The 27,934-nt window shown below is 34.2% G+C and overlaps 1 protein-coding gene across 2 annotated transcripts; it reads left to right on the forward strand.

Moving 5' to 3' along the window:
- Nucleotides 1-100: 100 nt before the first annotated feature.
- On the forward strand, nucleotides 101-27,912 carry LOC129264999 (uncharacterized). 2 transcript variants are annotated; one of them, XM_054902977.2, is made up of 10 exons: nucleotides 101-1,496; nucleotides 3,220-3,339; nucleotides 5,494-5,589; nucleotides 6,058-6,169; nucleotides 10,153-10,326; nucleotides 14,613-14,636; nucleotides 18,101-18,129; nucleotides 20,064-20,165; nucleotides 20,727-20,802; nucleotides 21,499-27,912. In XM_054902977.2, the coding sequence occupies exons 2-10, from the start codon at nucleotides 3,226-3,228 to the stop codon at nucleotides 24,114-24,116; spliced, it is 3,345 nt and encodes a 1,114-aa protein (XP_054758952.2). In that variant the 5' UTR covers nucleotides 101-1,496; nucleotides 3,220-3,225; the 3' UTR covers nucleotides 24,117-27,912. The 2 variants fall into 2 exon arrangements, with proteins under 2 accessions (XP_054758952.2, XP_063957956.1); XM_064101886.1 differs by lacking the exon at nucleotides 14,613-14,636.
- The last annotated feature ends 22 nt before the right edge of the window (nucleotides 27,913-27,934 follow it).

Consider the following 27,934-nt stretch of genomic DNA (forward strand, 5'->3'; position numbering starts at 1 on the left):
AGGTGTGCCTCCCCCTCCCTGGATCCGTCACTGATTATAAGTATACAGTTTTTCATTTTCTATAACTGCTATTTCATTGTAAGTTACATTTATTTTTTATCTGTATTGGATCGTCATGAAAGAAATAAGTTTTGATTTTTTTCAGTCCAGAGTGGGCATGAGCTTGAGGATGAGATTGATATTTCAACCACCCAAATAGGAAATTTAGCAGTAATGGTGAATTTACAATACAAGATTAGATTTCAACGATAGTTAATGATTGTTTTTAGAACCATCAAGTGATCTTGTTTAGGATATTTTGATGCATCTGTTTGACAGTTGTTCCATCCCCATATCCCATGTGGAGTATGTTATGTGGGTGAAGTTCAATTCCAAGTGATATTAATGTCTTGTTATTTCTCTTTTGGGAATAGTCAATGCCATGGTTGATGTTGTTTGGTCTAACATTGGCATCTCAAGGATAGGTGGATATAGTGTTGCATTGCTCTGAGAAGAAAATTGAATTAATTAAACCATTTGGACTTACAAATTATTTCTTGAACAAGTTGGGGGAGTAATGGATGGAAGAAAAAGTAATTGAGAAAAAAAAGATGGGTGAATTCAAAAGTTGTTCTTTATTGCTTTTGTACATGTAATCACAATGAGTATCAGAGCGAAATAGGGTCATTCAATTTCTTAGAAATGTAATTGTATATTGGACAGACATCAGTGATTCTAAAGTATTTGAATAATAAACAATGCCTCTTTGAATGTAGTCAATTTATAATTATTGTACCTCTATTTACAAGTTTGCTTAAATCAATAAATACAAAAATGGAATAGGAAACCCGGCAATATCAATTTTTGGCTTAGATATTACCTATGATTTGTAAATATTGTAATTTTGTATGATTTAATGAAATGCAGAAAAAAAGTCTGCTCATCTTATCAGGGAGATGAAACTAAAGGAAGTCTCAAGGATGCACCAAGGTCACTTTAGAGTCTATCTCTTTTTTGTGTTGCCTAAAATATTGTTGATATGAAAATTATCAGTGATCTCCAACATCTTGCATCAATGCCATTGATCTGTCATCTGTGTTCATCCTAGATTGACCATCTCAGGGATTTTGACCATGTCCAGTCCAGGATGACCATGTCTTCTGGGAGGGATTAAAAAATCTTTCTCCTTGATCCTTTCCTGTTATAATTTGTCTTTAAATCTGTGACATTTGCCCCAAAGCCTAATATGTTTTGAGCCATACAAACAAGCAAAGTCTCCACTCTAACTTTGGCTTGAATTGAATGTAGATTTCATTATAATCCAGAGGGATAATAACACATTTTTGTGTATTGAGTACTCTTCAGATAATTTCATTTCCATTATTCTTGTATGGAGCAATCATGCATATGATGTTCTTGGTGTAAACAAAAATGAGAGAAATATATTAATAATTTTGTTTGTGTCTCTTTTTATATTTCAGGATGATCTGAATACTTATGGAGACCTTGTATTGGAGGTAGGTTTGATTTAAAATAAAAATCTTGTATTGAAAAGGCTTACATGTACATTAGATGAACAATATGATTTATGGGAAAAATGATATTGGCACTAATCATAGTTGTCCTATGGCCAGCAATGCAGATTTCTAAAATCTTAAACGTTCAGAAATGGGTATGACTAGATGAATAACTCCATTATCACTTTAGTTTATTAGTAACAAAAATAGATGGACAATTTTGTGTACAAATCCTGAAAATTGAGTGGACTAAAATTATAATTTGATAAAAAACCAGATTATATGTGGGGTGAAGGGGAAAGATATGATAAATGAACTAGTCAAGTCTTGCCCTTGGCTGAAGATTAAGAGGGTGGTGGTAAAGGAGGGGGTTAGGAACCTTGAATGATAAGAAGAGAAAAGTTAGGAAATCTGTGAACTATAAAGAATATTTGAAGCTTCCTGTAGCGACATCATTAGCAAGAGGTCTCCCTCTAAAAACTATTTCTGGATCTAGATCTTGGATTACTGCCATGATGGCTTCCTTGGTCAATGTTGGAATATTATGGGTTTGGTTGGGTGTTTTTTTTTGTCCTTTTATGAGTGTTATTTTTTATTTAAGTATTTTACTACGCACATTAATAATTGAATATTTGATAAAGTTTTGCTAATTGATACTTACAGATAATTTCAGAGATAGGAATTTCTGTCATTCATTTATTACTGACAAATTTATTCTTAAAATAAGGAACAAATTTACTTCCCCTCTCAAAAATTGTTTGATAAAAGTTCACAATCAGTGTCTATTTTAATTATAATTTGTACTTTGTGTTTCTGTGGCTTGTTTGATGGCAGTAATTTTTTCAAAGTAATCAAACATTCAAATATATTTCTAGTAAGAACGAATACATGATTGGAATTGTATGTGGTAAAATGAAAAATTATTCTTCAAAAGTATTTGTGAAGAATTGTAGACATCTTAGTCATTAGTATACATTCATCTGTACAGTGTTCTTGAATGAATTCCGATATCAGTTTCTCTTGTGGAGTTATAGATTCCAACCTCATTCTGGTCATGTAGCAAAAGTGACCCAATTTGTTTTATTATTAAACTTGCTAGATGGAAAAAAACAAAAACAAGTAAAACAAATTAATATTGTCATGCCATCAATTGAGGAAATGATCCAAGACACAAATTGCTACAATATCAAACTAGGTCACTCTGAGCTGATTCGGGTCAGAAATCATAATTAGTAAACAATGCAACCAAGTATAAGTTTAAGGGAAAAATGAAATAATTAGTCAATCACACGTTTATTTCTGTTACACTCAATGAATATGAAGAATTTACAAATGAGAAAATAACACCACAATGGACTAGTGCCAGAGTACATCTTGGCAAAAAGGTCATATTTGTGAATATGTTTGTAGATTATTAGATTCAACAAATTTATATGATATGCCTTTACATTTGTTCAGTTCATAGTGTTTTTATTTGCATTTGTGTAGCAAACTATGTGTATTTATATATTTTTAATGAGGGGATAAATTCATATTAGGACTAGTAACATTTATATTTGTTTTTGTTTTTTTAATCAAACTAATGAAAATAAAGAGTAATTATAATACAGATATTGACTATAAGTAACAATTTGGGAAGTTGCCTAAATGATGTTTTGTTCATACACTATATTAAATGAGCGAATGAATTAATTTTCACATACTTTATTTCTTGTTCAAACAGGGTATAATGCGTATGCATGGAGCAAGGGGCGATCGTTTCATCTATCTATTTGAACGGGCGCTTCTCATTGGAAAGAAACATGAGAACACAAATCTCATCAGTATTAAGACTCAAATCACAGTAAGAAACCTCTCTTTTTTACTTATACTGCTAATTTATGATCGAATGGATTCCACTTTTGTTATGTCATGTGTAGCACTTTTTAACATAGTAACTTGGTAACATATAATAATAATAATAATGATAATAATACAGGTAAACTTGCATAAATCATTCCTCCTTTCATCATAGACACAACTAAGGCAGAGTTACTTGTAGATATTACATTTTGAGTATCTAAATTAAAGTTTGACAATTATTTGTCAATTGTACAGTATTCATTTTTATGTTTGAGCAAGGGTTGGCTTGTGCAGACTGAAATGTCCATCTAAAGAGACTAATTTGTTATTGAAGGGACAGAGGACTATTGGATATCATCTAAAATTGGAATGTTATTACCGACTAAAGAACAACAGGTCCACACCCATGAAAGGATATCACTCAACTTTCAACTTATTAGGCCTATAGCGACAATCTGTCTACATACCCTGCATACTAGACAACATATTCACCTGTATGTAGGATGTAGGAATTTCTTTTCATTTCACCTGCAGTTAATGTGTTTCCTCTCTTGAAATTATTTAACTTAAGTTGCTATTAAAGTTAGTTATTCAAAGGAGTTTCATTCCCTTGCCTATTCAATATCTTGGGTTTTGAAAAAAAAGAAAATAAAATATAGTAAAATGAGACTGTTTATGAAGAACTCCCACCCTCCTCTTTCTGTCAAACTCAATGAAATAAAACTAGATCATAGAATATACATTACTCTGAAACAAAAAGTAAATACATTATCTATCTATTGATAACAGAAAGAATAGTATAAATAAGCTTTCATGTGTAAAGGATAATCGGATATTATGTCTGCACCCATCGCTTCTATTTTATTTACATTTGTTTGAAGGTTAGTTTACCAAGTAACTTTCACTTCAGTATAGGGTGGGTTTATTGAATCAAGACTAACACAAATGTTAGCTAAAACATTCCAGTGTAAATCAGATTGTTATTTTTCTAAACTTCAACATTCTATCTAATATTTCATTTGTAATTTGTTATCAGTGAAATAAAATTGAATTTGATATTGCTTTGTCATATCATATCATAAAACACTCTATGTGCAATACATTTTTAAGTTTTCATCACAATATTTGAGAAAAGGTGTGTGTATTCTATTATATTCAAATTCCGCATTCAGGAGACAGTGTTTATTCATTTCATCATGTTATGATTGCATATAAATATCTTGTGAATGATAGGACTCCATACTGTTGAAATAGAATTTAAAAAATTACATATGCTGCAGACATTGTATGAATACTTTCTCTCTAAACAACACAACAAAACACAGTTTTTAAATCAGATTTATGATTGCGAATGTTGGTTTTAAATGTCCCTTTACACACCGATATGGGTCCCAGAAGAAATAAAACTGCTCATTCCATGATTGTGGATTAAACTAAACTTGTCAAATTCTTCAGTCATTCTTCAGTATCTAATGTACTCGGTCTCTTTGACTTCGACTCTCTATTCCCTTAGAGCAAAATTCCAGCAATATCTGAATAACATTCCAGACATGAACCATGTTTGCTCTTGAGGTTATTTGTTTGACTTTGGGGTAATGTTTGCTAAGTAAATATGACAAGGGAAGTATGTCAGAGATCTTACACTGTAGATCCTCAAGCAATAATAACTAGATAATTGTCTGTCAAATCAAATGCAACTTGCAACTTATGAATTTGCAATTGTTGACAGGAACTATTTTTTGCTGGAGGCTGTAATAGTCCTCATTCAATGTAGGCATTCCAGTATGATGCTAAGAATGTTAAGCAATAAAGTATATTATCTATTGCTTCGCTATTGCATGAGCTACTTTGATTCCTGTTTATAAGAAAGTGGAATATTGACACTTTACTGGGAAAAAATGGACTAAACTATCTAGGAAGATGGGAAATTATGTTTTTTATACCAAATAGTTTCTTTGTCCATTTCCAACAAACTCTTAAATTCTCTCCATCTACTTACTAACAATGCAAAATTTTGTTAATGATAAGAACATTTCTCTAAATTTTGTCAATTTTTGAAAAGGAAATTATCACAATTATAGTTTTGATTCAATTATCCTTGCATTAGTTGATAACCTGATTACCAATGTTTCATATCCTTTTGTTTTATTTACAGTGTGCCAATTTGATGCTTATAGAAAGCGTACCCAAAGAACCTCTCGGCTTCAATGTGATTCCTTTTGATAACTCAGACTTACAGTACACCATTCTTGTAAGTAATCCTTTCTTTCTTCAATTATCCTAGGAACGGTTATTAATAGTAGTTTTTTGACGTAATCTTGATGCTCCTAATTACAACAACTACTTTATATCTATTATGACTTTCTATCTTGTTCTTTTTCAAGCAGCAAGAAGCAACTTAGAAATGTCATACATTTTCATCTAATTCTTCTACTTTTGCTGACACTTTCATTTTTTTAAATCAAACTTGTTGTACCAGTACCCGCTAACTTTCCTTCTTTTTTTATATGTTATGTGTACATCAATTAACTCAAATGGTTTTCATTAACATTTGTCTGACATACTTTCAAGCAATTGATTTAAAAAAATTTGCAAAGTTTTTGAAATACTGTCTTGACAACTAGTCCGGACACGAAACAACTGGGTACAGTATCATTTTTTTCATTATTAGAGTTCTCTATGGAAAATGTGTTCATTATGTTTTTTTTCTACTTTGTAGGCTAAATCTCAGGAGCAGAAGAAGCAATGGACCCATGAAATAAAGAGACTTATCCTTGAAAACTACCAGAGCAACATTCCTACCAAAGTCAAAGAACTTATCCTCGGTACAAGTAAGCATTGTATTTGATCTTAAACCCTTGTAAATTTTGTAAGATGATTTTACATTTGATAAAGGCATTATACCTTATCACCAGGTCCCGTAGAAATGACCTTTGGCCATCAGTCCTCTGGGTCTCTTCTAACAAGCATGCATGCTTTGATGATAGGAAAATTTGATTGCTTTGAAGTAAAGCAAGGGATATTGGTGAGAATAAATGCCTTACCAAAGACTTCTTGCAAATCAAATTGGTTTTAAGACTGGGTTATGGGACCAAAGCTCCAACAATTACTATACCAACTGAGCTACATTTTCTCTAGTTGATGCTTCAGAATATGAATGAATAAATCTTCATGTATAGATCTATTGCTACTTGTACTTGTTGGTGGTCACAGCAAATGATGTTAATCAATGTTACATCAAATGGGTGGAGTTAATTGTTCTTAGGAAGGAAGTGAGAACCATTGTCTAATGCACAAGATTGTGTGGCTTAATCTCAATGCCCTTGTTATGTACAATACAACTCCATGATAATAAGATGGTATTGCTTTGAGATGCCCTCTGTGACGTCACAGAATGGCTTAGGAGATAAACATCTGCAATGACTGCGGTTGATAAATCATCAATGACATTAGATTTAGAAGAGCTTGGCTGTTTAGGGGTCCCTTGTTTCCAGAGTGAGATTCCATCGGACAAAAATTGAAGTTGAAGAGGAAATGGTGATTTCTGGTTGCTTCCATGATGGACTTGCTTGTCATGGTCTGTACCACAGGATCAACGCCTACCCCTTCTGTGATTCATACTTCCTCTCAATTAGACACCCTTAACCATCCTCCAGATTCCTAAAAGGGTATATGGTGGGAGAGGGAGAGATCAAAACAAAGTGGGAAGAAATCGAGGGAGGGTAAGAAAAGATACTTAAGCAAGTCTATGGATGAGAGGGGTTGAAAAAGACAGGGAATATGGAGAGAAAAGATAGAAAAAATATATAAAAACAATTTGTAAGATTTTAGAGAAAACAAGAAAGAGAAAGATAGGATAATTGAGACAAAGAAGAAAAGTTGTAAAGATAGTGAGGATAGGAACAAAACAATATAAAGCAAGGATGAATGACACAAGAAAGAATGGCATTTGTAATTTCATCAGTTTCAGGATTGAATTTGATGATTATAGTTAAGGTTGGTAAAGATGCTTGATTTAGGGTGAAAGAACCATGTTTCAAAGCAATTGCTAGTCTTTGGAGTGAATAAAGTATTGCATGAATGAAGCGATTGACTGGAAGAATCTAAACAAAAATACATTCTGTCTAAAAAATGTATTTATAATTTTGAAAGTCATAATCACATTATGGCAGCCTCAGCAAGAACGGGTCAGATGTTACTCATAACACTCAAGGATGTTGATCGTGAGGAAGAAAGGTGATTGGGGAAATAAGGTTGGGCTTCACATAACATACTGTTGCTTTCAACATTTGGATCTCATTGAATCCAATGAGATGCTTGAGGGTTTATAGGTCATGTGATATCCTTTCAAGCAACTGTTTAAGATTATTAAACCATATTTAAAATTAGATAATGATCTGTATGTGAGTTTCATGATGTATCCTTTAGCTGCCATTCCAATTCATCAAAAGCAGGTGTATTTTGTTCAATGTTTTAATTTAAAAAGTCAATCAGTGTGATAACGATATAAAAAATGGTTTGAAACTGGTAATAAAATGTTTAGGTGTGACTACATACCTTTCTAGCTTTCCACAGCATATTCTTCAATACCATCAATTATGATCATTCAGAATTGAGATAAACCTATCATTGTGACTTAAATTGGCCAGTTAAGCATTCTTCCAATTTTCAAATAGCAGAATTGAAATGATTTTGATATTATTCTATGAACAGGTAGATTCACAAACTAGGAAGTTAATACATTTCTAGATTATTGGTGAAACCAACTTGGAAGGGTATTACCTTGATAAAGGTAGTGTAGATAGTTTGGTTGTAGAATTCACTCGCATATACATCATCAACAACTTCACTTCTCTGTCAACATCATGTACCATTGAGAGAGCTTAATTTATTAAGTTGATCATGTATCATAATCTGTCTTGAATTATTGCAATAGTCATGAACTTATCAAAAGACCATCTTTCCAGCCAATGAAATGTTTCCTACAACTTACTTCCTTTGCTCTGTAATAGCTGGGCTTAAATCATGATAATTGCCTTGCATATGGGAAACATCCTGTGATTATAGACTTATTCAAGATTGTTGGGAAGTGATCTGTGATTATCTCCCAGATGTGGGATCAGAATTCTAAAAATGTCATCGTTCTGTCTGTCAAATAGAAGTTAGCAGATAGAAAATGTTTTAAAGATGTAGAATTTGTTTTTCTTTATATTCATTTCATGGAGTCTGAGGGCGTGTCATCTTGTTAGAAGAGCTACAATGTGATCAATTCAGTGAGGCGTTGATTACTTTGACCTTGACTTCCTGACATCTGAGGGGGCGAAATAGTGAAGAAACATCAAGAAATCCCTGTTTTTACTGTCTAGAACCAAAATTTGTCATCTTGAATTTGATTTTGTGTGTGTGTGTGTGATTGTGAAATTGTGAAATAATTTCTTATCGTTAGAATATAATAAGGTTTCCTTCAGAGGTGACTAAATTACCTCACCTGGGATCTTGATGAATTTATTCTTGGAAGAGACTTTGTCTTGAGTTGTGATACTTCACTCATCCAATCAATAAACTGCTTCTAGTCTCGGCTTCCTTTACGAGTGGAAGGGCTTTAATTTGTTACCAATCTATCCAACTTCTGTTTTACCTTTCTCAAAATGAATAATTTCCCCATGGGGGTATAGAGATTGCTTCTTAAGAATCACATGGCTCAAGTCCAAGTTGGCATTTGTCATCAACGCTAAGACTTAATGCAACCCAATGAGGTGAGATGAATAGGGAAAGAATGGGTTTTGTCCCGTCTGCATGGAGAGCTTCCTAATCATAGAAAGACGGATATGGGTCATACTTTACAAATCTAAAATCTATTTCAGACCTTCCTCTGTTTGTGATGGTGATTAGTGGGAAGGGCTTATTTTCATTCTTTTGTTCATTTTCAAATTCAATTTTGTATTGAACTGTTAGTGCTCAATATAGGGGGGGGGGGCAGCTTGTGGGATATGGGATATTTTTTACATTTGTTTGGTGGATTGTCATGAGCCCCTTCCCCTACAACTGTTTCCCCCTATAGTTTCATGATCTAGTATTAAAAAACATTCCTCTCTAACTCTGATTAAAGGCAATTGTCACTCAGACATAAAAAGATTGTAATATCCCTTCAAAGTAAATAAATATACGAGAAATAAAAGCAAATTACTGATGACTGAAGTTCGTAGTGCATGGTACAATCCTTGTTGTTTCGAGCGTGGAGGACATGCAAGAAATCTTATTGATTTTTTAAATATTTCCTTTGGCAATAGGATATAGGGCTCACAGCCAATCAAAATCAAGGCTCCCATGGAATTACCGTTGATGGTAAAATTGTTCCCAATTGTCAGTTTAATGCAATGTTCTTTGATAGATTGGTGGAGCATTGTGGCTCAGTGGATTGGTCTTCTGACTTTGAGACGGAGGGTCATGGGTTCGAATCCCAGCCATGGCGTTATTTCCTTCAGCAAGAAATTTATCCACATTGTGCTGTACTCAACACAGTTTAGGTGAATGGGGACCCAGCAGGATTAATTCCTTGAATGCATGAGCGCTGAAAGGCAGCTCGAGCTAAAGCCAGGGTAATAATAATAACAACGCGCCTCAGAATAGAATATTTCTAGATAGATGGCGCTATATAAATACCTATTATGATTATTATTATTATTATTAGATTTTGAAAAAAAGGTATTCTTTAAAAACTGTTCCCCTACACAATCATTTTGAAGTTCTAGTTATAATGATTTATATTATAACGTACATCTGTTTCTTATATTCACAATATTTGATCAATCAGGAGCAGCTAAGAATGCTAAAGACGAGATTGAGACGGAAAGCAAAGCATTACCATCATCACCTCAAGAGCCTTCCATGTCAAGGGACAGGAAAGAACGCAAATCTCGCAAGAAACACAAACGACGCAACTCTGAACCCATGGGCAAGCTACAGAGGGGACAAAAACAGGTCAAAGGTGAGGAGATTTATTAGGAATAGAGTCGCATCATATCATTTGTCATCTTGTCAGACGTGCCAAAGGTTGCATTGGAATTAGATTTTATGGGAGATTCAACTTCACACAAAAGGTATTTGGTAAGGTTTAAGTAAAGGAGACACCATCTGTTTAAATGAATTAAAATTTTGAGTTTTGTTAGAATTTTTTTTTGTCAATTTCATAGGGGTTGAAATCTACAGCAAGTTTCTTGAAAAATGAAATTCAGTGAACAACTTGACTGGAGCAGATTATTGAATTCCCGGTTTTCGTTGGAAATAGAAACTACCCTGAAGTAAAAAAAAATGATGATGAAATGGTCATTGTTATTCATTTCTATGGCAATCAAGGTCTGGTTGTCCTACTCTCCCATTAACCATGCCCCCTGCCTACATCCATTCTACATTCCTTACATCTTTTATCTCCCCTTTAAATTGGCCTTCAGACGGCCTAACTGTTTGACATTTGGACTTGATACTCTGAACAGAGTGTAATTAATCCAACTTATTTTTAGAGACTGTCGGTCGGTAATAGCGCATGTCACAGAGCATCAGCCAATTAAAGGAGCCCATGGTTATGACATGAGCTGTCAGGGAAGCACGGTAGCAGACAATTCTATCCCCCCTTGCTCCTCTCGACTGGTTTGTGAACCCAGGGAATAGGGAAGTCTTATATAGAGAGGGGAAGAGAGGGAGGGGGAGAAGAGATGAGAGGGTGAAGGAAGTGAATGGGTGAGGCAGGAAGGCTTAATTTATATCCAATTTATGATGGTGATTGTGATGATCAACGATGATGGTAGTGATAATGGTGCTTATGATGGTAGTGATGACGACGATGGTGATGATGATGATGGTGATGATGATGAGATGGTGATGATGATGATGATGATGATGATGGTGATGGTGATGGTGATGGTGATGGTGATGATGATGATGATGATGATGATGATGATGATGATGATGATGATGATGATGATGATGATGATGATGATGATGATGATGGTGGTGGTGATGGTGATGGTGATGGTGATGACGATGATTATGATTGATGGAGCAAAAATTCATTGGAATATTGAAAAGAAGAGAACCCCTGCAAAAAGCACAACAGCTTGTTTGTAATCTGTCTTTATTTGGTATGCAGAAAAGAACGAGAATTCAGGATGAGTGAAGAATGTTTACGACTCGTGAGATATACAGACAGAGAGGAAGAACAATAATTGTTTTTTTACCATGCTTCTTCCCTTTCACAATAAATATTAGTGTATAATAAGAAGATGAAAGAGAGTGGGCATCAAGAGATTTCTACCTGAGAAAAAATAGAGACACTGTCTGCACTTGTGTCTGAGTCTTCACCTCATAGCATGAAATTTGACTTGAGTCCAAGTTAAGGGAGAAGTGTGTCTGTCATTATGAATAAATACTCACGCCCCCTAACGACTAAGGAGTTGTTTTGCTCCTTAGACAAGAGCCCTGGATGAACTTCCTCTGACCCTACTCAATCAGGCCCGCATTTTTGTCTTTTGTTTGTTATTGGAGAATAAAGGCAATATAAATTTGTATTAAAAAAAATCATTTAATTTTGGTCAAAAGAATATCAGAACTTTCATTATGACCCATATTTTCTTTGGTAAACAAATTTTGCATTTACTGGAATCAACTTCTTTTCTGGTACTCCAACGAATCACTTTTGAATATTTTTGAAAGGTTACCAAAATTTAGAGGTTTTAGTTTGAATTGGTCATTATTTCAATTGTTTCCTCTGCAGATTTTTTGTCTTCAATTTTTATGAAAATTCACAATTTTCCAAAATGTAACATTCATTCAGGTAACAAAAGTCACATAAATCATTCCAGAACATGACCTGTCTCAAAACCTCAGGGAATAAAGACAACATCAAGGTAATCTCTAGGACATCATGAAAGTTTTACTATCAAGGTCCTGCCTGGCATAGCGCCATCTGACAATAAGAACTTGTTTCCTGTCCATATCATATGACTTCATGCTCCATCTTCCAAAAGATAACTTCTAGTTGCTAAGATTTCATTCTATCAAAGATTGAAAATGTATAAAAAGGTATATAAATGTCATCAGTAATGCAATAGATGATTTATACAAATCTCATGGGAGTGAGAAAGTATGTATTATAATGTGGTTAATCATAAAGGATAAACAGTCTGTTGTATGAAAAATGGTTTAATGCAAGTGGTATGTCTGATTTGAAATGTAAAGTTGGCAAAGACTGTCTCTACTGTTTGAAGCTTAAGATATGAAAACAACAAAGGAATAGGATTGGGCAACCCATGATGAAGAGGAAACATCAGTTTTATAACCAAATTCAAATAGAAAGTGAAGTGAGGAAAGGAGATAGAGGTAGGGATAGATGGGCAGGATTAGAGTTCCAGGGATATAGCTCTGACACAACTTCCTCTCAGACAAGGTATACTTCTCTGCCCCCTCCCTCTCGACCCCTCTACCTCTAACAAGGCCCCCCTTCACCTTACCAATGGGGTCTACCCTGCTCGTAGCCCCTGGAAACCACTTCCTGTGCGTAAAAACAAACCTGACTGAATTTAGAAGGAACACCCAGTCACATACGGATGATTAGAAGGGATGAAAATCAGAAATGAAATAAAGCTGAATTGGTTTCAGTGTAGTGATTCATGAGACTTTCAGTTTCATTATTAGGGTAGTATAGATCTTTATAAATTGTTTGTGGTCAGTAATTTCCTTGTTGCTTACAATGTATGATATATAGGGGGGGGGGGTCGTTCATTTATTTGAGAGGTTTAAGGATCACATTAATTAAAGGTGTATGATGATGACGATGATAAATATTAATGATGGTGGTGATTGGATATTGGTATCTGAGACTGTGGTTCTGGTGGTGGTGAAGGTAATTATAATGATGTTGGCAATGAATATGATGTGGAGGAAGAAGATGATTAAGATGAGGAGAATGAGGATGATGATGATTTGGGCAATGATTATGAGAAGGAGAATGATGATAATGGGGTGGGGGATAAGAATGATGATGATGATGACTGTGGTGATAATAGTGATGATGGTGAGGAGGAGGAGGATGGTGATGATGATGATGATGATGATGATAGTGATTATGTATTTTGTAGTATTTTTTTCATTTTTCCTATGCAATCTTAAACTTTGATTTTTTTTCATATTTGTGTCAGCTGCTTTAGATCATTATGTTGTTTTATGTTTATGGCATTATCTGAAGTATTCCTTTTGGTAGTTTGCAGTGTTCTTATGTTGCCGTTCCCAGATTGGGCTTTGTTCTTGAAGTGTTTATGAAAGTTTTTAGTCTTTTCCTATTGCAATTCTGTCGCAACTTCCAGATGTTTTGATATTCTGCCTGTTCAAATCAAATGCAATTTGGATATTTGAATCATGATAAACCATTGTTTTACCTTTCAATTAAAATTTAAGTTATGAAATTGTCATGGAAGAAAAATGATTTGAAATCTTCTCCCCCTCCCTCTCAAAGAAACAATAGAGTTTCAGTTTCCTTTGAATGTCACAGCACAGGGTGATGGGAAATTGTAATCAGAATTAATTCTGCTTTTGCAAATGATTATTATTGCTATTTATATAGCCTGAATATATACATGTATGCTAATTACACAGCTGAATTGATATATGCTACATAAGACCGCTCAATAAAGCAGTCTGCTTAATTATTCTGGCATGTTGATAAGATATTTGACAAAAGAAGGATGAAGCATAAAATGATCCCAACCAGTTTGTTAAAAGTAAATTTATTTTAATTTCATTGATATCTAATGAAAAGGATGTTATAACATACCGAGGTAATCATGGAAAGACATTCTCATTTCATATTGTTTTCATGATAACAAAGTATGTCAAAACATTCTTTTTGGAATTGAAATGAAATAGCTGTTACAAAATGCAGAGAAAACATACAGGAATTTCATTAGTTAGAAGATTAATGGTAGGAACATGATTCCACTCATATTAACTGGAAATCAATGTGTGTTTTCTCTCCTCTTCAAACTTTCCTATTTGCCTATCCTTGGTCATGATATCTACACACATTCTGTACCATCACTCCGTCTTTATTGCCTGTCCACCTTGTAATCTTCCATTGCATCTAACTTTAATTTCTTTACATTTTTGCATCATTTCATTTATTATCCTTTATACCACACAATATTCATACATTTACTTCACTCTTTTCATATCTTATATTCCTTCATTCCATCCCACTTCCACTATCTATCTATCATTTCACAGCCGCTGTAGAGAACATAATAATTGGTGAGTAATCTGCATTTCATTACCTTTTTGAAGACAAATGATAACATACCCTTTTAAAAAGAATAGAAAATAAATGGAAAAATATGTTGTGGTGTAAAATATCTTTTTAGATATTGTTTACTCTAATCAGTGGCTTTGAGCACTAGTACTTCCAATTTTCTTAACAAAATTGACTGACTTGGGATATGTTGTCATTTCTTCTTGAAGGATTTTTCCATTATTGGATTTAATATGTCATGTATATTTGAAGTGTATTAATGCATGATAGTTTGCACTCCATGATGAAAGTAAGAGATGTTTTCTAAGCATTCATGTAAAAATTGGATGAGCCACAATACCTGAGTACAAGATAAAGCCTTAATCTACAAGTATCACAGTGACAAGTCAATTCTATTTTTATTTCATTCAAGTCAAAATTTGTGTCTTCATCCCTGACAATGCACATAAATTGCAAACAAAAAGTTTTAAATGGTAGTCCACTTTACCAAAAACACAAATCAAAGAATTTCTTGTAGTTTGTTCATTTGAGAATTATAAAGGGCAAATCCTACCAGTTTATATCACTATGAATATTGAAAAATTTAAATGTATGTATGTGGCTCTTAATATTGCATAGAAAACTTTTTTTCTTTCATTTACTTTAGTTTGTTGTTACTTGGTGGTGGTATATCTCTGTATGCTGCAAATAAAATCCTTTAACTTTTATAGCTTTCTTTTGAAATGTTATTTTGATAACAATTATTGTTTTTGGTTTGCTTTGGTAATCCTCACACCTGACAGCTTTACTACAAGACTTCTGCTCTGTTATACTAGTACTTTATTGCTAAATTTGCTTTACCTATTCTGTATTTCTCTGTTTGATCTTTCATTCTTATTCTTCTCCTTGTATAGATGAAATATTGTGCATGTTGCATGTATGAAAATGATTTATTATGTTGTATGCATGCCGCAAAGTGTACAAAAAGTATGAGTGGGGGGTTTATGATTTTTTTTTTCAAGTCAAAGGCGTTTTGTTGTATACTAGTTGAATAATCTTTGATATACCTTACCGTATAAAGAAAAATATACTTAACTTAACAATAACTTTAAAAAATCATTGTATTGAGGTAGTGACTAATATCGATGGTATTATTAATTGCAAAACATTTGCTACACTTAGCCTTCCTAAGTTTCTGGCATATAACTTTCTATTTGGGACAATGAATTATGCATTGAAATTGCATAGTCACCTTATATGCCACCCCAATAAAAGCTTTCTATGCTCTGCCTGGTTCCTTGCATGCATCAAGAATTGTTGATGGTCCAATGATGGATCTACAAGGAAGGGTGACTCAGCTCAGACATGCCAATGGAATAATTGATTTAGGGTCACTCACTGAAATCAACTTTAAGTGGTATGCTGACTCTGCTCTTGTCCATCATGCTCCATTGGTTTTAATTTACACTTGACGCTTAAATTTTAGGGTTGCATGGAAATATAAATCATTGAAGTAGTTATTCTTGTTTAAGGTCCTTCTTTTTTTTTCAAAGAAAACAGAATAATTATGATCTTAAGGAAGGGACAAAATAGGGTGTTATTGACAGGAGATTTAGAGTACTGGAATACAGGATTAGTCGTTTGGACTTCCATAACTTATAACTTCAGTGAGCAGTTTACTGAAATTAATATGAAAGAGAAATGCAAGTCACTTTTCATTTGACATTTTTTCTGTAAATATCAGTGGGGAGGATTAAGGAAGGCTTATATTTGGATAACATAAGTGTCTGAGGTTGATTTTCAGGTGAATGGTATTTGACATTGTGGTATATCATACAGATATATTCACATTTATTATTTCCCCTTCAATTTGTGATAATTTCCCTAGTCAAAACCTCTTAATTATCATTTTTCAAAACCCTCCCCTATACTTTTCCAAACACTTGTGTTTAATCAGTGTTTCAGATACTAAATGATTTAGATATTTTGGGTATACAGAGCTTATCCATTATCACACATGATAGATTTTAAAAAAGGGGGAGATAAGGTCATTATTTCAAACTCTTACTTTCAAACAAACCTTTTTTGAACATTTCTAATGTTCCAAAGAATGGATGACTAATATGTCTGGATTGATATAATTTCAACCAAAAAGAAGAATCTAAATTAACTAGATCAATCTATTTTAAGATACCTATGAGTATGACGTATATCATTTTCAGTGCAGCTGCATGAATGCAGATGGTTTCTTGATTCTACAGCTGTTACTACTCTCCCTTAACATCATTTAAGACCTTGATCTTTAACAAAGATGATATTTTGATTATGTTTGGCCAGTTATCTTGAGATAAAATTACTTTTTGATGGCGGAGTTCCAGTTTGTGTTTCAATTAACATCATTGCAATAAGTTTTCCATTCGTTCGTTCCTGTGGCATTTTGGAATGTTTCTCACACTGCATGGGCATGGTTCATCCTAGAAATAGCCCACTTCACTTTTGCAGAAACAAAATCAATGATTTGAATTCTCTAGTACCAAAAGAGGCTGCCACCCAGGCCTTGTAAATAAAATAAAGCATTTAAAAAGTATTTAAAATCCTATCTGTTTTCTTCTTACTTTTTGTTGAATATGTTAAGGTAATTTGATCTGTCCATACACCCACACAATCAAACATTTTTTTCTGTAATCCCTTCCCCCCCCCCCTCTATCCCTCTGCGCCTCGGAATAGTTTACTAGATAGATGGCGCATAATAAATGCTGTGTTTATTATTATTGTTATTATTATTATTATTGTTATTATTATTATTATTGTTATTATTATTATTATTGTTATTATTATTATTATTGTTGTTGTTATTATTATTGTTATTATTATTATTGTTATTATTATTATTATTACTGTTACTATTATTATTATTATTATTATTGTTACTATTATTATCATTATTATTTATTATTTATAATAATATAGTTTATTTTGTCAAATGCAATCCGCCAAATAGCTGCAGCTGTCCTTCTGGTACTTGATCTTCCTTTTGACCAATCTACTATTTAGAACAATGGATGTCAGCAGACTCATTTTCTTGACTATTGTAGATTGCACATCCCTGATGAAGAAAAAAAATAGATTTGCAATGAAACGAGTCGGGATGTGAATTAGATTTTAGTTATTCTTATGATTTCAAGCTGCATATGGATTAAGCTTGAAACAGTTCAATACAAATGTTTCTTTTGAACATGCATAACAGCTTGTACTTCATAAGAGACAAGTACAGGTGACTGCTGATAGGGAAATTCACGTTGAACTCAGTTTTGGGGACAGATATAATACAGTATGCATGATTGTATCTTTTAACATTGCATGAAAACTTGTATCCCTTTTGATAGTGGAATAATTTAGCATATATCATGAATTGAAGAAAATAGTGTATTACTAATTTATGCAACACTTCTAATGGAAGACATTTCTTTTTTCCTTATCTTTTCAGGGATGAAAAGGCCAGATTTATCGAAACTGGTAAGCTATCTTATTATTTGTCAATTTGTCTTTCTTTAAAGAGGAATTTTGGTTTATATGGATTTTGTGATAGATTATGTAAATATAGTGCACATTTTAAAAGTACTTTGTATGAGATGTTGTTAAGGGTGTAAGGAGATTATGGTTTAAGAGTAGGTACCTTGACCCTGGACCCCCTTCAGTTGGAACGGTTCTCGATGTTGCTCCATGCATTAGGAGGATGGCTCTTTGGAGAGAAGTATCGGGCAATCTTTTTATCTCTGCATCCATGCAGATCATCCAAGTAGAGTGTATCATCATTGGTTGATTGTTTTGTAAGGCAAGCTTAAGAGATTCTCAGCCGATCGGCTTTCCATGCCCCTTCATGAACCTGGAACATTCAGGGAATGGACGTGAATCGGAAGAACACAATTGGAGCAATTTCCCGTCTGGAGGGTCTAAGAAACCTTCTTCATGTTCTTGGCCAAGATCCCCTCAAACGGAGACATTGGAAAGACCTCGGATGACCTCTCTGGGAATGTAGTCTAATTTTCATGAGGTTCTTTACATCGTTGACATGCTGCTTTCCCCTCAGATCAGATTGTGTTTACTTGGGAGTATAGAGACAGGAAGGGGGGTAACATTGCCCTCGGCAGATAATGTCTCGGACTAATAGCTCCCCCACAGGGTGGGAAGAGAAAAAGGGTAAGGGGTGTCTTCAAATGTTTTGTGAAATTAAAAATAACAGAGTTCTGATGAGCCCAAATTATTTAGTGACGTTAATTATACATTTCAGGAAATTCAAGTGAAGATAGCAACTATTCTAAATGTATCCTGCAAAGATCAATGCTCTGATTTTTTCTACGTGTATCATGAGGATGTTCAAGAACTAAATGTCAACTTTATATACTTCATATAGATAGCGCTCATTTTCCTTCCCTAATATGGCAGCTCTGCCTTCATTAAAGCAGAGATGATGATGATGGTGGTTGTTGTGGTATAGCACCTGTGTTTGTCATGGCTGGATATTCATCCTTACTCATCCGTCTTGATACAAAAATACATCTTTGTCTCAGAAACTTACAGTGCTTTTATTATGCAGTGATTTCCGTCTATAAGTCCTCTAAATACTTACTCGCTTTGAAAATCAACAATTCCAGTATTTCCTTAGAGATTTTGATCTATATTTCATAGAAAAGTTTTTTTGTAGAATGTGAAATAAGAAGTGAAAACAAAATTCAACATTTTTTTTTAGTGGTACGATTGCTATCGAGGTGTCTGCTCTGTTGGGAATTTTGCCATGTTGGCTCACGTTCTGTTCAAAGCAAGGTCATGCTATGTGATGAAAGCTGTATTTTTAGAGATGTGTTTGATGTTACTGATAGTGATGTGACTCAAATGTTGAGAGATAGATGACATCATCAGTGGTATTCACCTGAAGTCTTACCTCTGTTCATTCTATAAATGCATTCTCTCTTAGACTTTCCCTTCTAATGATTCTGTGTGAGACATACAAATTGCAATTCTGTCCATTTACTTGTTTAAGGCATGTAACATATATGGCATCATACTATACTGGGCAGCTGTACTTTATATGAGAAAAAGAAATGGCACATTTTAAAGAAAAGTTCATTACTTTCTAAATTGTTTTTGTTATCCATGAGAATGAAATGATTATTGTAGCGTGAAGAAAATTCACTCTAGATTGTTACTGTCAATGCCTGACTTCTAATCCTTCTCGTTTACTGTGTCTGGATTTATAAGTAACATTTCACAAACATTGTCTATTATATTAGTGGAAGAATGTTTAGGAGTTGTACTTACCCTTTGATGGCTGCAGTAATGGTGCAACCATTTTAGTGCAAATAAAACCTAGATATATATAATTGATGTTTTCCTCTTTTGACTTTAAGATGGTCCTATCAATGAAATTTGTTTTTCTCCTGATAATCCAGGCAAGCAAGAGATCAGCAGACATTCCCCATGATGATGGTACAGAAGATTCTCTTGATGAGATAGAAACCAACAAGACAAGGAAGAGTGAACCAGTTACTCCAGTAAGTATTAATATCCAGATAATAGGCAAGTAATTACCATAAGTGAAGGTGATTGTACAGATCAGGATGTAGCTGTTTTTACTAAGTGAAGTTAAGAAATAAAAGTGTATATATTCATGCTGTGTATAAGACGATGATCATGGATGCAACTGCTCAGATAAAAGTAGGAATTTTTTCAATTTAAATTTTCAGCCATAGAAATACATATTTACCTACTTTACACAAACGAATAAGTGGCACCCCTGAGTAATTTTTTGTTTCATTTTCTGAAACATAGAGGTGATTTTTACCTTTATATTTGACCTTTTTGAAACTATTTAATCACAGCAGGAAAATAATATATGCATATTAAGCTATAACCCTAATTCTCTCCAAGATAATGGTAATCTCAAAGTTTCACATTTTTCAGTGGATTTGTTTTGAAATGGAGAAGGACCTATTAAAGCTAAATAAAATAAAACAAAATATGTTATGTTGTTAATATCTGGAACCAATGTAGAGTAAGAGGATGTGCTAAGGATGAATTGACTGGTTAATATCATTAATCATATTTTATAACAGGATGAGAAAGGAGAGAGCAGCTTAGCCCCTCTTGCAAGACCAGAAGAAATGAGAGATGAATATGGGGCTCACCAAAGTAAGTATTCATGCCATTTTCATTTGAATTCTTAACCTGGATATCAATATAACCCAATATGTTAAATTACATTATAAATCATTTTGGGATAAAGATGTGAGAATAGATAGGTTGCTCTTATTGTTTAATGAATTTTATGTACATTGAAATACATGTTTTCAGTTACAGATGATTCTTAATTTCCATGAGCAAAGGCTATTTTCTTTTTATTATTTTATTGTCATGATTTTTTGAAAATCAAATATAGTATGGAATATAATTGCCTGCTTTTCATATCATTGATTGGATTACTGTATCAGACATCCTTTGGTTTTTCAAGGTAAATAAGAATTCATCATTCACCATCCCTTGACAGATTGCCAAATGATATCAAGCTTTCATGTTTAGATGAACATTCAATGACACCCAGTTACCATGACGGTTTCTGTGCATCTGACTAAATGTTAAATCCCTTGTTTGCAATTATTATAATGGTACTCATGATTCCACTCACAGTAGAAATACAAGAGCCCTTCAGTTTAGGAGTTTTATCCAGTGTTCCCAGTAATTATAGCAAAGTGTGTAACAAACTAACAGAAATTAAACATTTACTGTTTGTAAAAGTTAGTAATATTTGATTGCTTTTGATATCGGATAACTGAGTTTTGTGTGAGAATCATCAAGACTGGAATGCCATTTATTATTTTCACTATACAGATACCAGACAAGACACTTCTCCATCATCATCCAAAAAACTGGTTCTATCAAAGAGTCTAGGAGACAAGAAGGAATCTAACAGAGACTCTGGAATCGGTAGCATGAATCTCTCTGAACATCTTAAGCTTGATTCTGAGGATAAGAGCAGCGCTGATGAGGCCAAGGCTGGAGATGGTAGGACAGGAAAGAAGAGGGGTGGAGCAGTAAGGAAACGAGAGAATGGGATCAATAGACAAGATGGTTTGGATGATACAGAAGAGGAGGAAGGGGAAGGAGCTAAGGGAAGTGAAGGAGAGAGTCCTGATGAGTTGGAAGCCTTGGAGCAGCTCTCAGACGATAATCATCTTGATAGAGATCCTCTCCTTGACATAGAGCTATCTCCCAAGCCATCTAGAAGAAGCTTGAGCACTATTCATGGTCCAGAGCTCTTTAAACTGAGAAGAGTTAATCTCAAGGAGTACCGTCCACTCAATGATAGATTCAGCAAAGACCATGATGATGTCTGGGTTCCTATGACAAGCAAAACATTTGGCAGAAATCGCTCATTCTCGCACATTCCAACGAGACCTCAGAGTGCAGACGTCGCCACCCATCCACACTTCCAGAAACTTAGACTCTCAAGGACACGCAGTGATGACAGTTCTCTCCATACTTGGGCAGAGCTGGCTAAATGCCGATCAGATCCAAATATCACAGACCACAAATCGGATCTTGGGGATTCCATAAAGAGCAATAATGGGAAGGAAACTGCTCTTGGCTCATCTGCATCTACGTTTGGGACAGGGGATGGGGACCTTTCTTCTTTGTCATCTCATGAAAACCTTACAGACTCCATCAACATGGCTTTCCAACAGCTAGGGGCCAAGTATGCTGCCAAGGCTGAAAGTGAGAGTGGGAACTCTACACCTTGTTATAATGAAGAAAAAGTCAGAGACTCTGAAGCTGCAACACGGAAGGAGAAAGTATCAATTATTTTAAATGATGAGGATATACTGCTCCTGGACAAAGAAGATACAGAGTCTTCACACAAGGACTTTAGTAATGAGACATGTTCAACCAAAGATGATGATGATGATACTTCATTTGATTCACCAGAAGAGGAGGAGCTCAATGCTGCAAAGAAGAAGGTGCAGAGGCTGGCTAGAAAATATAGTAAAATGATCAAACATCAACAACAGCAGTCTACTATTGTTGTCACTAGGAAGAACAGTGAGTCTTCATCTTCAGAAAATGATGGGAAGCAGGTTGCTTGGGCCGTTACACACGGTCAGGGTGGAACTGTCATTAAACGCTTTGAGATCGACAGCCCTTCTGGTTCCTTGAAAGGAAATTCTGTCAGCAGGTCGACCACAGATTCTGAAGATGATAGATCCAGTGGCTCAAGACGTTCCATTACTCGAGGAGCACAGAACAGGAAATCTGTCAGAGACTTTGTTCGGAGATTTGAAGTCACAAAGTCAACTAAACCAGAGCCCAAAGTTGTAACACCTGTTCAGGATGGAATCAAGGAAAGACTCAAGAGCTTCCAACAGGAAACTAAGCAACCTAATAAATCTCCTCAACACCGATCAAGTATGGGATTCAAGAAGTTGTCAGAGAGGAGAAAGGAACTTGAAGAATGGGTAGCTAAACCCAAACAGAGGTCTCGTCATAACTCTGAAGGTAAAGACTCTACTGATGGTCTTTCATTCAGCAGCAGTGCTTCAGATGCTGGTGATTTATCATTCACCTTCAACAGCAGTTATCAAGGTAGCTATGCATCTAGCTTACATAGCAGCGGACGCAGCTCTCCATGCATTGAAGCTCGTATTGCTAACATCAATGCTATCAAGGATGGTCTTTTGGAATCCATTAGTCGCTTGACCAGCCATGGGAGTGCCACTGAAGATGAAGAAGTGACTCCGGCTATGTTCAAATCCATCCGAGAAAGATTCGAAGAGCTTGAAAAGGCTGCCCACAAACCCATCCCCAAAACAGTCAGTGATCCTCAGGAGGAGATTAAAGGCGGTAGTGTGGTTGAAGGTGATGATGATGATACTATTCAAGATATTACAGACATTCACTCTTGTGGAGAAACTGACACAAATACAACCCTTCCAAATCTTGATCTCGATCTTCCATTTCCTGAAGTCTTTGACACATCGTCCAGTGAACTATCGGCAATGGGTTTGAAATCTTCAGAATCTCTCAATACCCGTCTTGATGCGCTCGATATATCTAGTGACAATTCTGCATCAGATGCCAAGCAGTTCTCATCATCCTCCGACCTTCTCTTTCCAGAGATTGAAAAGTTGGAAAGTGGACCACCTGTTTCAGAGACAGCCTCTACCAAGCCTGTCAGCAATGTAGAGATCACTACGGCCAAGCTATCAGATTCATGTCATCAGGTAAGCTTGGAGATTTCCCTGACATCCAAGAAGAGAGAGTCTGCTCATCCAACCACCCTGGATGTTCTTTCACTCTATGAAGGACTGTCAGAAGAGGAACAGAAGATGTTGTCTCCAGAGCCCGCCCTCAACAGGTCAGAGTCTTCCGAGAGCAGCTACAAAGATGCCATCTCTGTCAGTCTGACTTCTCCTACTTCTGAGGATTATGTCACCGCACCGGAGGAGCACTAAGAATTAATAAGTGTGCATACTATATAAACCATCATTTAGCAGTGTTGCAATGCCTTTCACGATTCAATTCCTAACCATGTTATTTCAAATCTTTCATTTTTTGACAACTTGTTCTTTCACTGGGTGACCATTTGACAAATTCAAATACAATACTAAAATTGCCAAAGGGATTTGGGTTTATTTTCATATAAAACCAGTGCTTCAAGAGAAGCAAGAATCATTTTGTATTCATTTTTTATCACATAATCAGTGCCTTGATTTTGCACAAGTTAATTTTCTATTCTTTTCATTGTTTTACTTGAGATGATTACTGCTCGTGTTCATTACATCAGTGAAAAGGTAATGTTAGTTTGAAAAAAAAAATTCTTTATAATGTAGGGAATGATACTTTTTTTTTTATAAAATGTTAAAATAATTTGATTCACTTTGCTGTCAAAGTGTCATCTATCGTCAGTTCATTATCCTCTTTTTATAAATGAAAATCAGAGCAAGTATTATAAACAAGAACCTTTCTGTATTGGTATTTCTATTTTGCTATTCCATAATGATATTTTCTTCTGTTTCATTTTTTTGAAATATCAAGGTTTTTCATAGCTGACCGACATAGTTATCACAAAACGTTAAAATTCAATTTTATGGAGTGACCTTACCAATATCCCTATCATTGATGGACCTGTCTTCTGGTTCCTGTAGGATGAAAAATATCTATAGTTTCATCCTGTCAAAGTTATTAGCATCATTCATGTTTCAGAGAAAGAACAGATTCTAGTCTGTTCTATCGTTTGAATGTTTTTGGCCTTGACGCCGCCTAATCGCATCATGAAACGGTCATGTGATAGCCATGTGACTGACTTGATCAATTAGGAGGAAGTCATAAGGTCCGGATTGTTCAAGCAAAGATTAGATCGTTTGCTTGCTTATAGTATATGTCTGATAGAAATTTCATTCTGTTAGATATTATTCTTCATTTTTACAGAACTATTCAAAATTTCTTTTGCTTTTCAAAAATGCAAAATGCATTCTTATACTTTTTCTTCATAACCAATTTTCATAGAAATCATGAACAGGCTTTGATCTTTCTAATCATCTCATTTTGTCATTTCCAAATCATGAATTATATTATCTGCAAGTCAGTGTTATAATTTACTGATGACTCTTCTTTATTTATGATAGTTTCATACTGAGAACAATTGAAAGCCAAAGCCTTAAGATAAATTATGACAGTATTGCTTCATGCAAAGTGCCTTTCAGCTATTGTAAACATTTCTCATATGAGCAATCAACAATCACCCACTCAAGTTTACCGTATAATCATGTTTGCTGATTTGAACAACACGAGTACATGCTTATTTTGTTTACATGACAATGGATGATAATTAGTCCCCCATTTACATCAAAGAAGACAATGTGCGTATTACCTATCCCAATGATATGTATGGTAAAGTAAATGTCTTCTTTATAATATATGATATTGTTTCTAAATGCAGAATGCTAGAAAATATGTTGTTTTCTGTTTCATTGGATATCCATTGTAATTTTGTTTAGGGTTTTTTTGGCAGACATTGAACAAAACAATGTTCTGTAAATCAAGGATGCACACATATTTATCTTCAAGAAACATGAGATCCAAGCTTATAACTTTTGGTTATAAGTTGCATAGATCTTACTTTGGTTCCACCGGAGTAATTAACAAAACTAGAATGATGAACAAATCTTGTTAAGTGATGTCCTTAGCTACATTGTAGTAGTATTGGTTTATTTTGTCTTGCTAAAGTGTTTTTAGCTTAAAGGCATGCGTGTTGTGTATATTGTCTTAGAAATATTTAATATATATAGATGGTATGTGTATTCAGGCTTAACTATGTATGCTCTGAAGCTTTGTATAATACTTAATCAAGGATTTGGCATGTATATTCATCTAAATGTAGTTATGCTATTTGTGTACATTTCTACTGTACCCATCATGGTCATTGTATATTTCATGTAGATTGCTTTTGTGAAGTCTGAGGGTGGTCGTGTATCAAACTATAAAGAGTTCTGTCAAAGCACCTTTACTTCTTTCTACTTTTCTTGCCAAATAGATTGATAAAGAATCTCAGAATTTATTAATACAAAGAAAGTACCTTCTGATTCAGATTTACTGTAATGTAGTGTGGATATTTTCTATCTTAATAAAACTATTAAAAATATCATTCCTGATCTATGTTCATAGTGTACATTGCATGATATAATAGGAAGACCAGCCAATTGTACTTCAGTAGCAAAGGCAGCTATTTTTTCACATTTTGTACAAGCTATGAAGTAGTAAATATGAGGAATGATGTGTGTTAAATTAATTATCAAATTTCAATTGTGATTTAATGTTAGTAAGTAATGTGATCTTTATATTTATGAACTATTATTAGCAATATTCATTTTGCTCATCTACGCAGGAGGGGGGGGGGTTACAGAAAACATTTAGAGTAAGGAACAAAGTAACCCAGCACTGTCACATGGGCTATTTGTATTTTTGAAATTGAATTCTGAAGATCTGTTGTACAATTTGGGTGGATTTAGGGGAAATTATCAGTGTTAAAAGTATTGGTACTTGGTAAATTGTAACAGTTTAAACTTCTGACTAGTCGATTAAAGAATTTGAAAATAACAATGACTATTTTCACAGATCAATTTCACTTTCATTTTGTCAAATTGAGTAGACTTTGAATGATGAATTTCTTTTTCACTGAAAACGTTAACATTTTATGTGTAAAAACTAAAATAAGGTGCTATGAGTCTTTCCACTCCAAAGTTCTTCTAAAATGTCAATAGGGAGATTTTTGTATCCATATTTGACACATAAGTTAGTGGTGCTATTGCTACTGAGGACCTCTGTTCTGAGAAATATCAAATGTCAGCATTTAAATCCATGCAACACAATATGAATTAGTTTGCACTTTCAATCATATGAATTTTTTACAAAAGACATAAAATACTGTTACCAGGTAATTTGATTTTGAAGAAAAAAATGAATTACACATGTATTTGAATAGCATATTCTGCTTTCCTCAAGTAAAAGATATCAAGTGACTTATTTTATCTATTTTCTGGATTTATTTTTTTATTTAAGAACATGAATGGACATGTACAACTCATTTTGATGTGTAAAAAAGCCAATGCATTTTGTATGAACTGTTCATACGCACTATTTACGAGAAATTATAATTTACATGGTTTTACAGCACTGAGAAAATCCCTTGACTTAAATGAAAATCTGTTTTACAACTTATAATACTTCAAGAGATCTTTTGTTTATGATCATGTTGGTTCGCAAAGATGCATTTGATGTAATAATTTGGTTTAGTTCGCTACACAGAACGGTAATAATTTTATAACCGCTCCGTACTTAATATTCCTTCTTTGAGCCAGATAATTATTTTAATCCTCTACATTGTTGAATGTAAACTCATTATTCTTGTTAATCTGGTATTAGTTCATGCACTTAAAGCTTTCAGTTCATCAAGTATGTGTACTTAAAAGTAATGAAATAAATCATGTCATCTCAGTAAAAATCATCTATCTGATTGTTTATGAATAAGACTACAAATATTAAAAATTGTATTTCATTTGCTTACAATGTGGCTGTATGAGTTGTATTTATTCATTTGAAAGCTAAGCAATGTTATGGTTTGTATGATTTGTAAGAGGTATGTCTATTATGTCTTTTCATATCCCTTGCTTGACGTCGCTACCTCTACCTTCAGGTAGTGAAATTTACCATCATACAATAAAAACCAGGCGTCCAGATTGGTAACAAAAATAGTCCGTTTCTTGTCTAGTTC

This window comes from Lytechinus pictus, chromosome 7 (genome assembly GCF_037042905.1).
Source record: "Lytechinus pictus isolate F3 Inbred chromosome 7, Lp3.0, whole genome shotgun sequence".
Classification (NCBI taxonomy): Eukaryota; Metazoa; Echinodermata; class Echinoidea; order Temnopleuroida; family Toxopneustidae; genus Lytechinus; species Lytechinus pictus.

What these genes read in the sequence shown, in the direction of transcription:
- LOC129264999 (XM_054902977.2), top strand. Translation starts at nt 3,226, where the DNA reads ATGCGTATGCATGGAGCAAGGGGCGATCGTTTCATCTATCTATTTGAA. An exon ending in AGAACTTATCCTCGGTACAA is followed by an intron (nt 6,170 to 10,152) that starts GTAAGCATTGTA and finishes TTGATCAATCAG; the next exon opens with GAGCAGCTAAGAATGCTAAA. An exon ending in GGGACAAAAACAGGTCAAAG is followed by an intron (nt 10,327 to 14,612) that starts GTGAGGAGATTT and finishes ATCATTTCACAG; the next exon opens with CCGCTGTAGAGAACATAATA.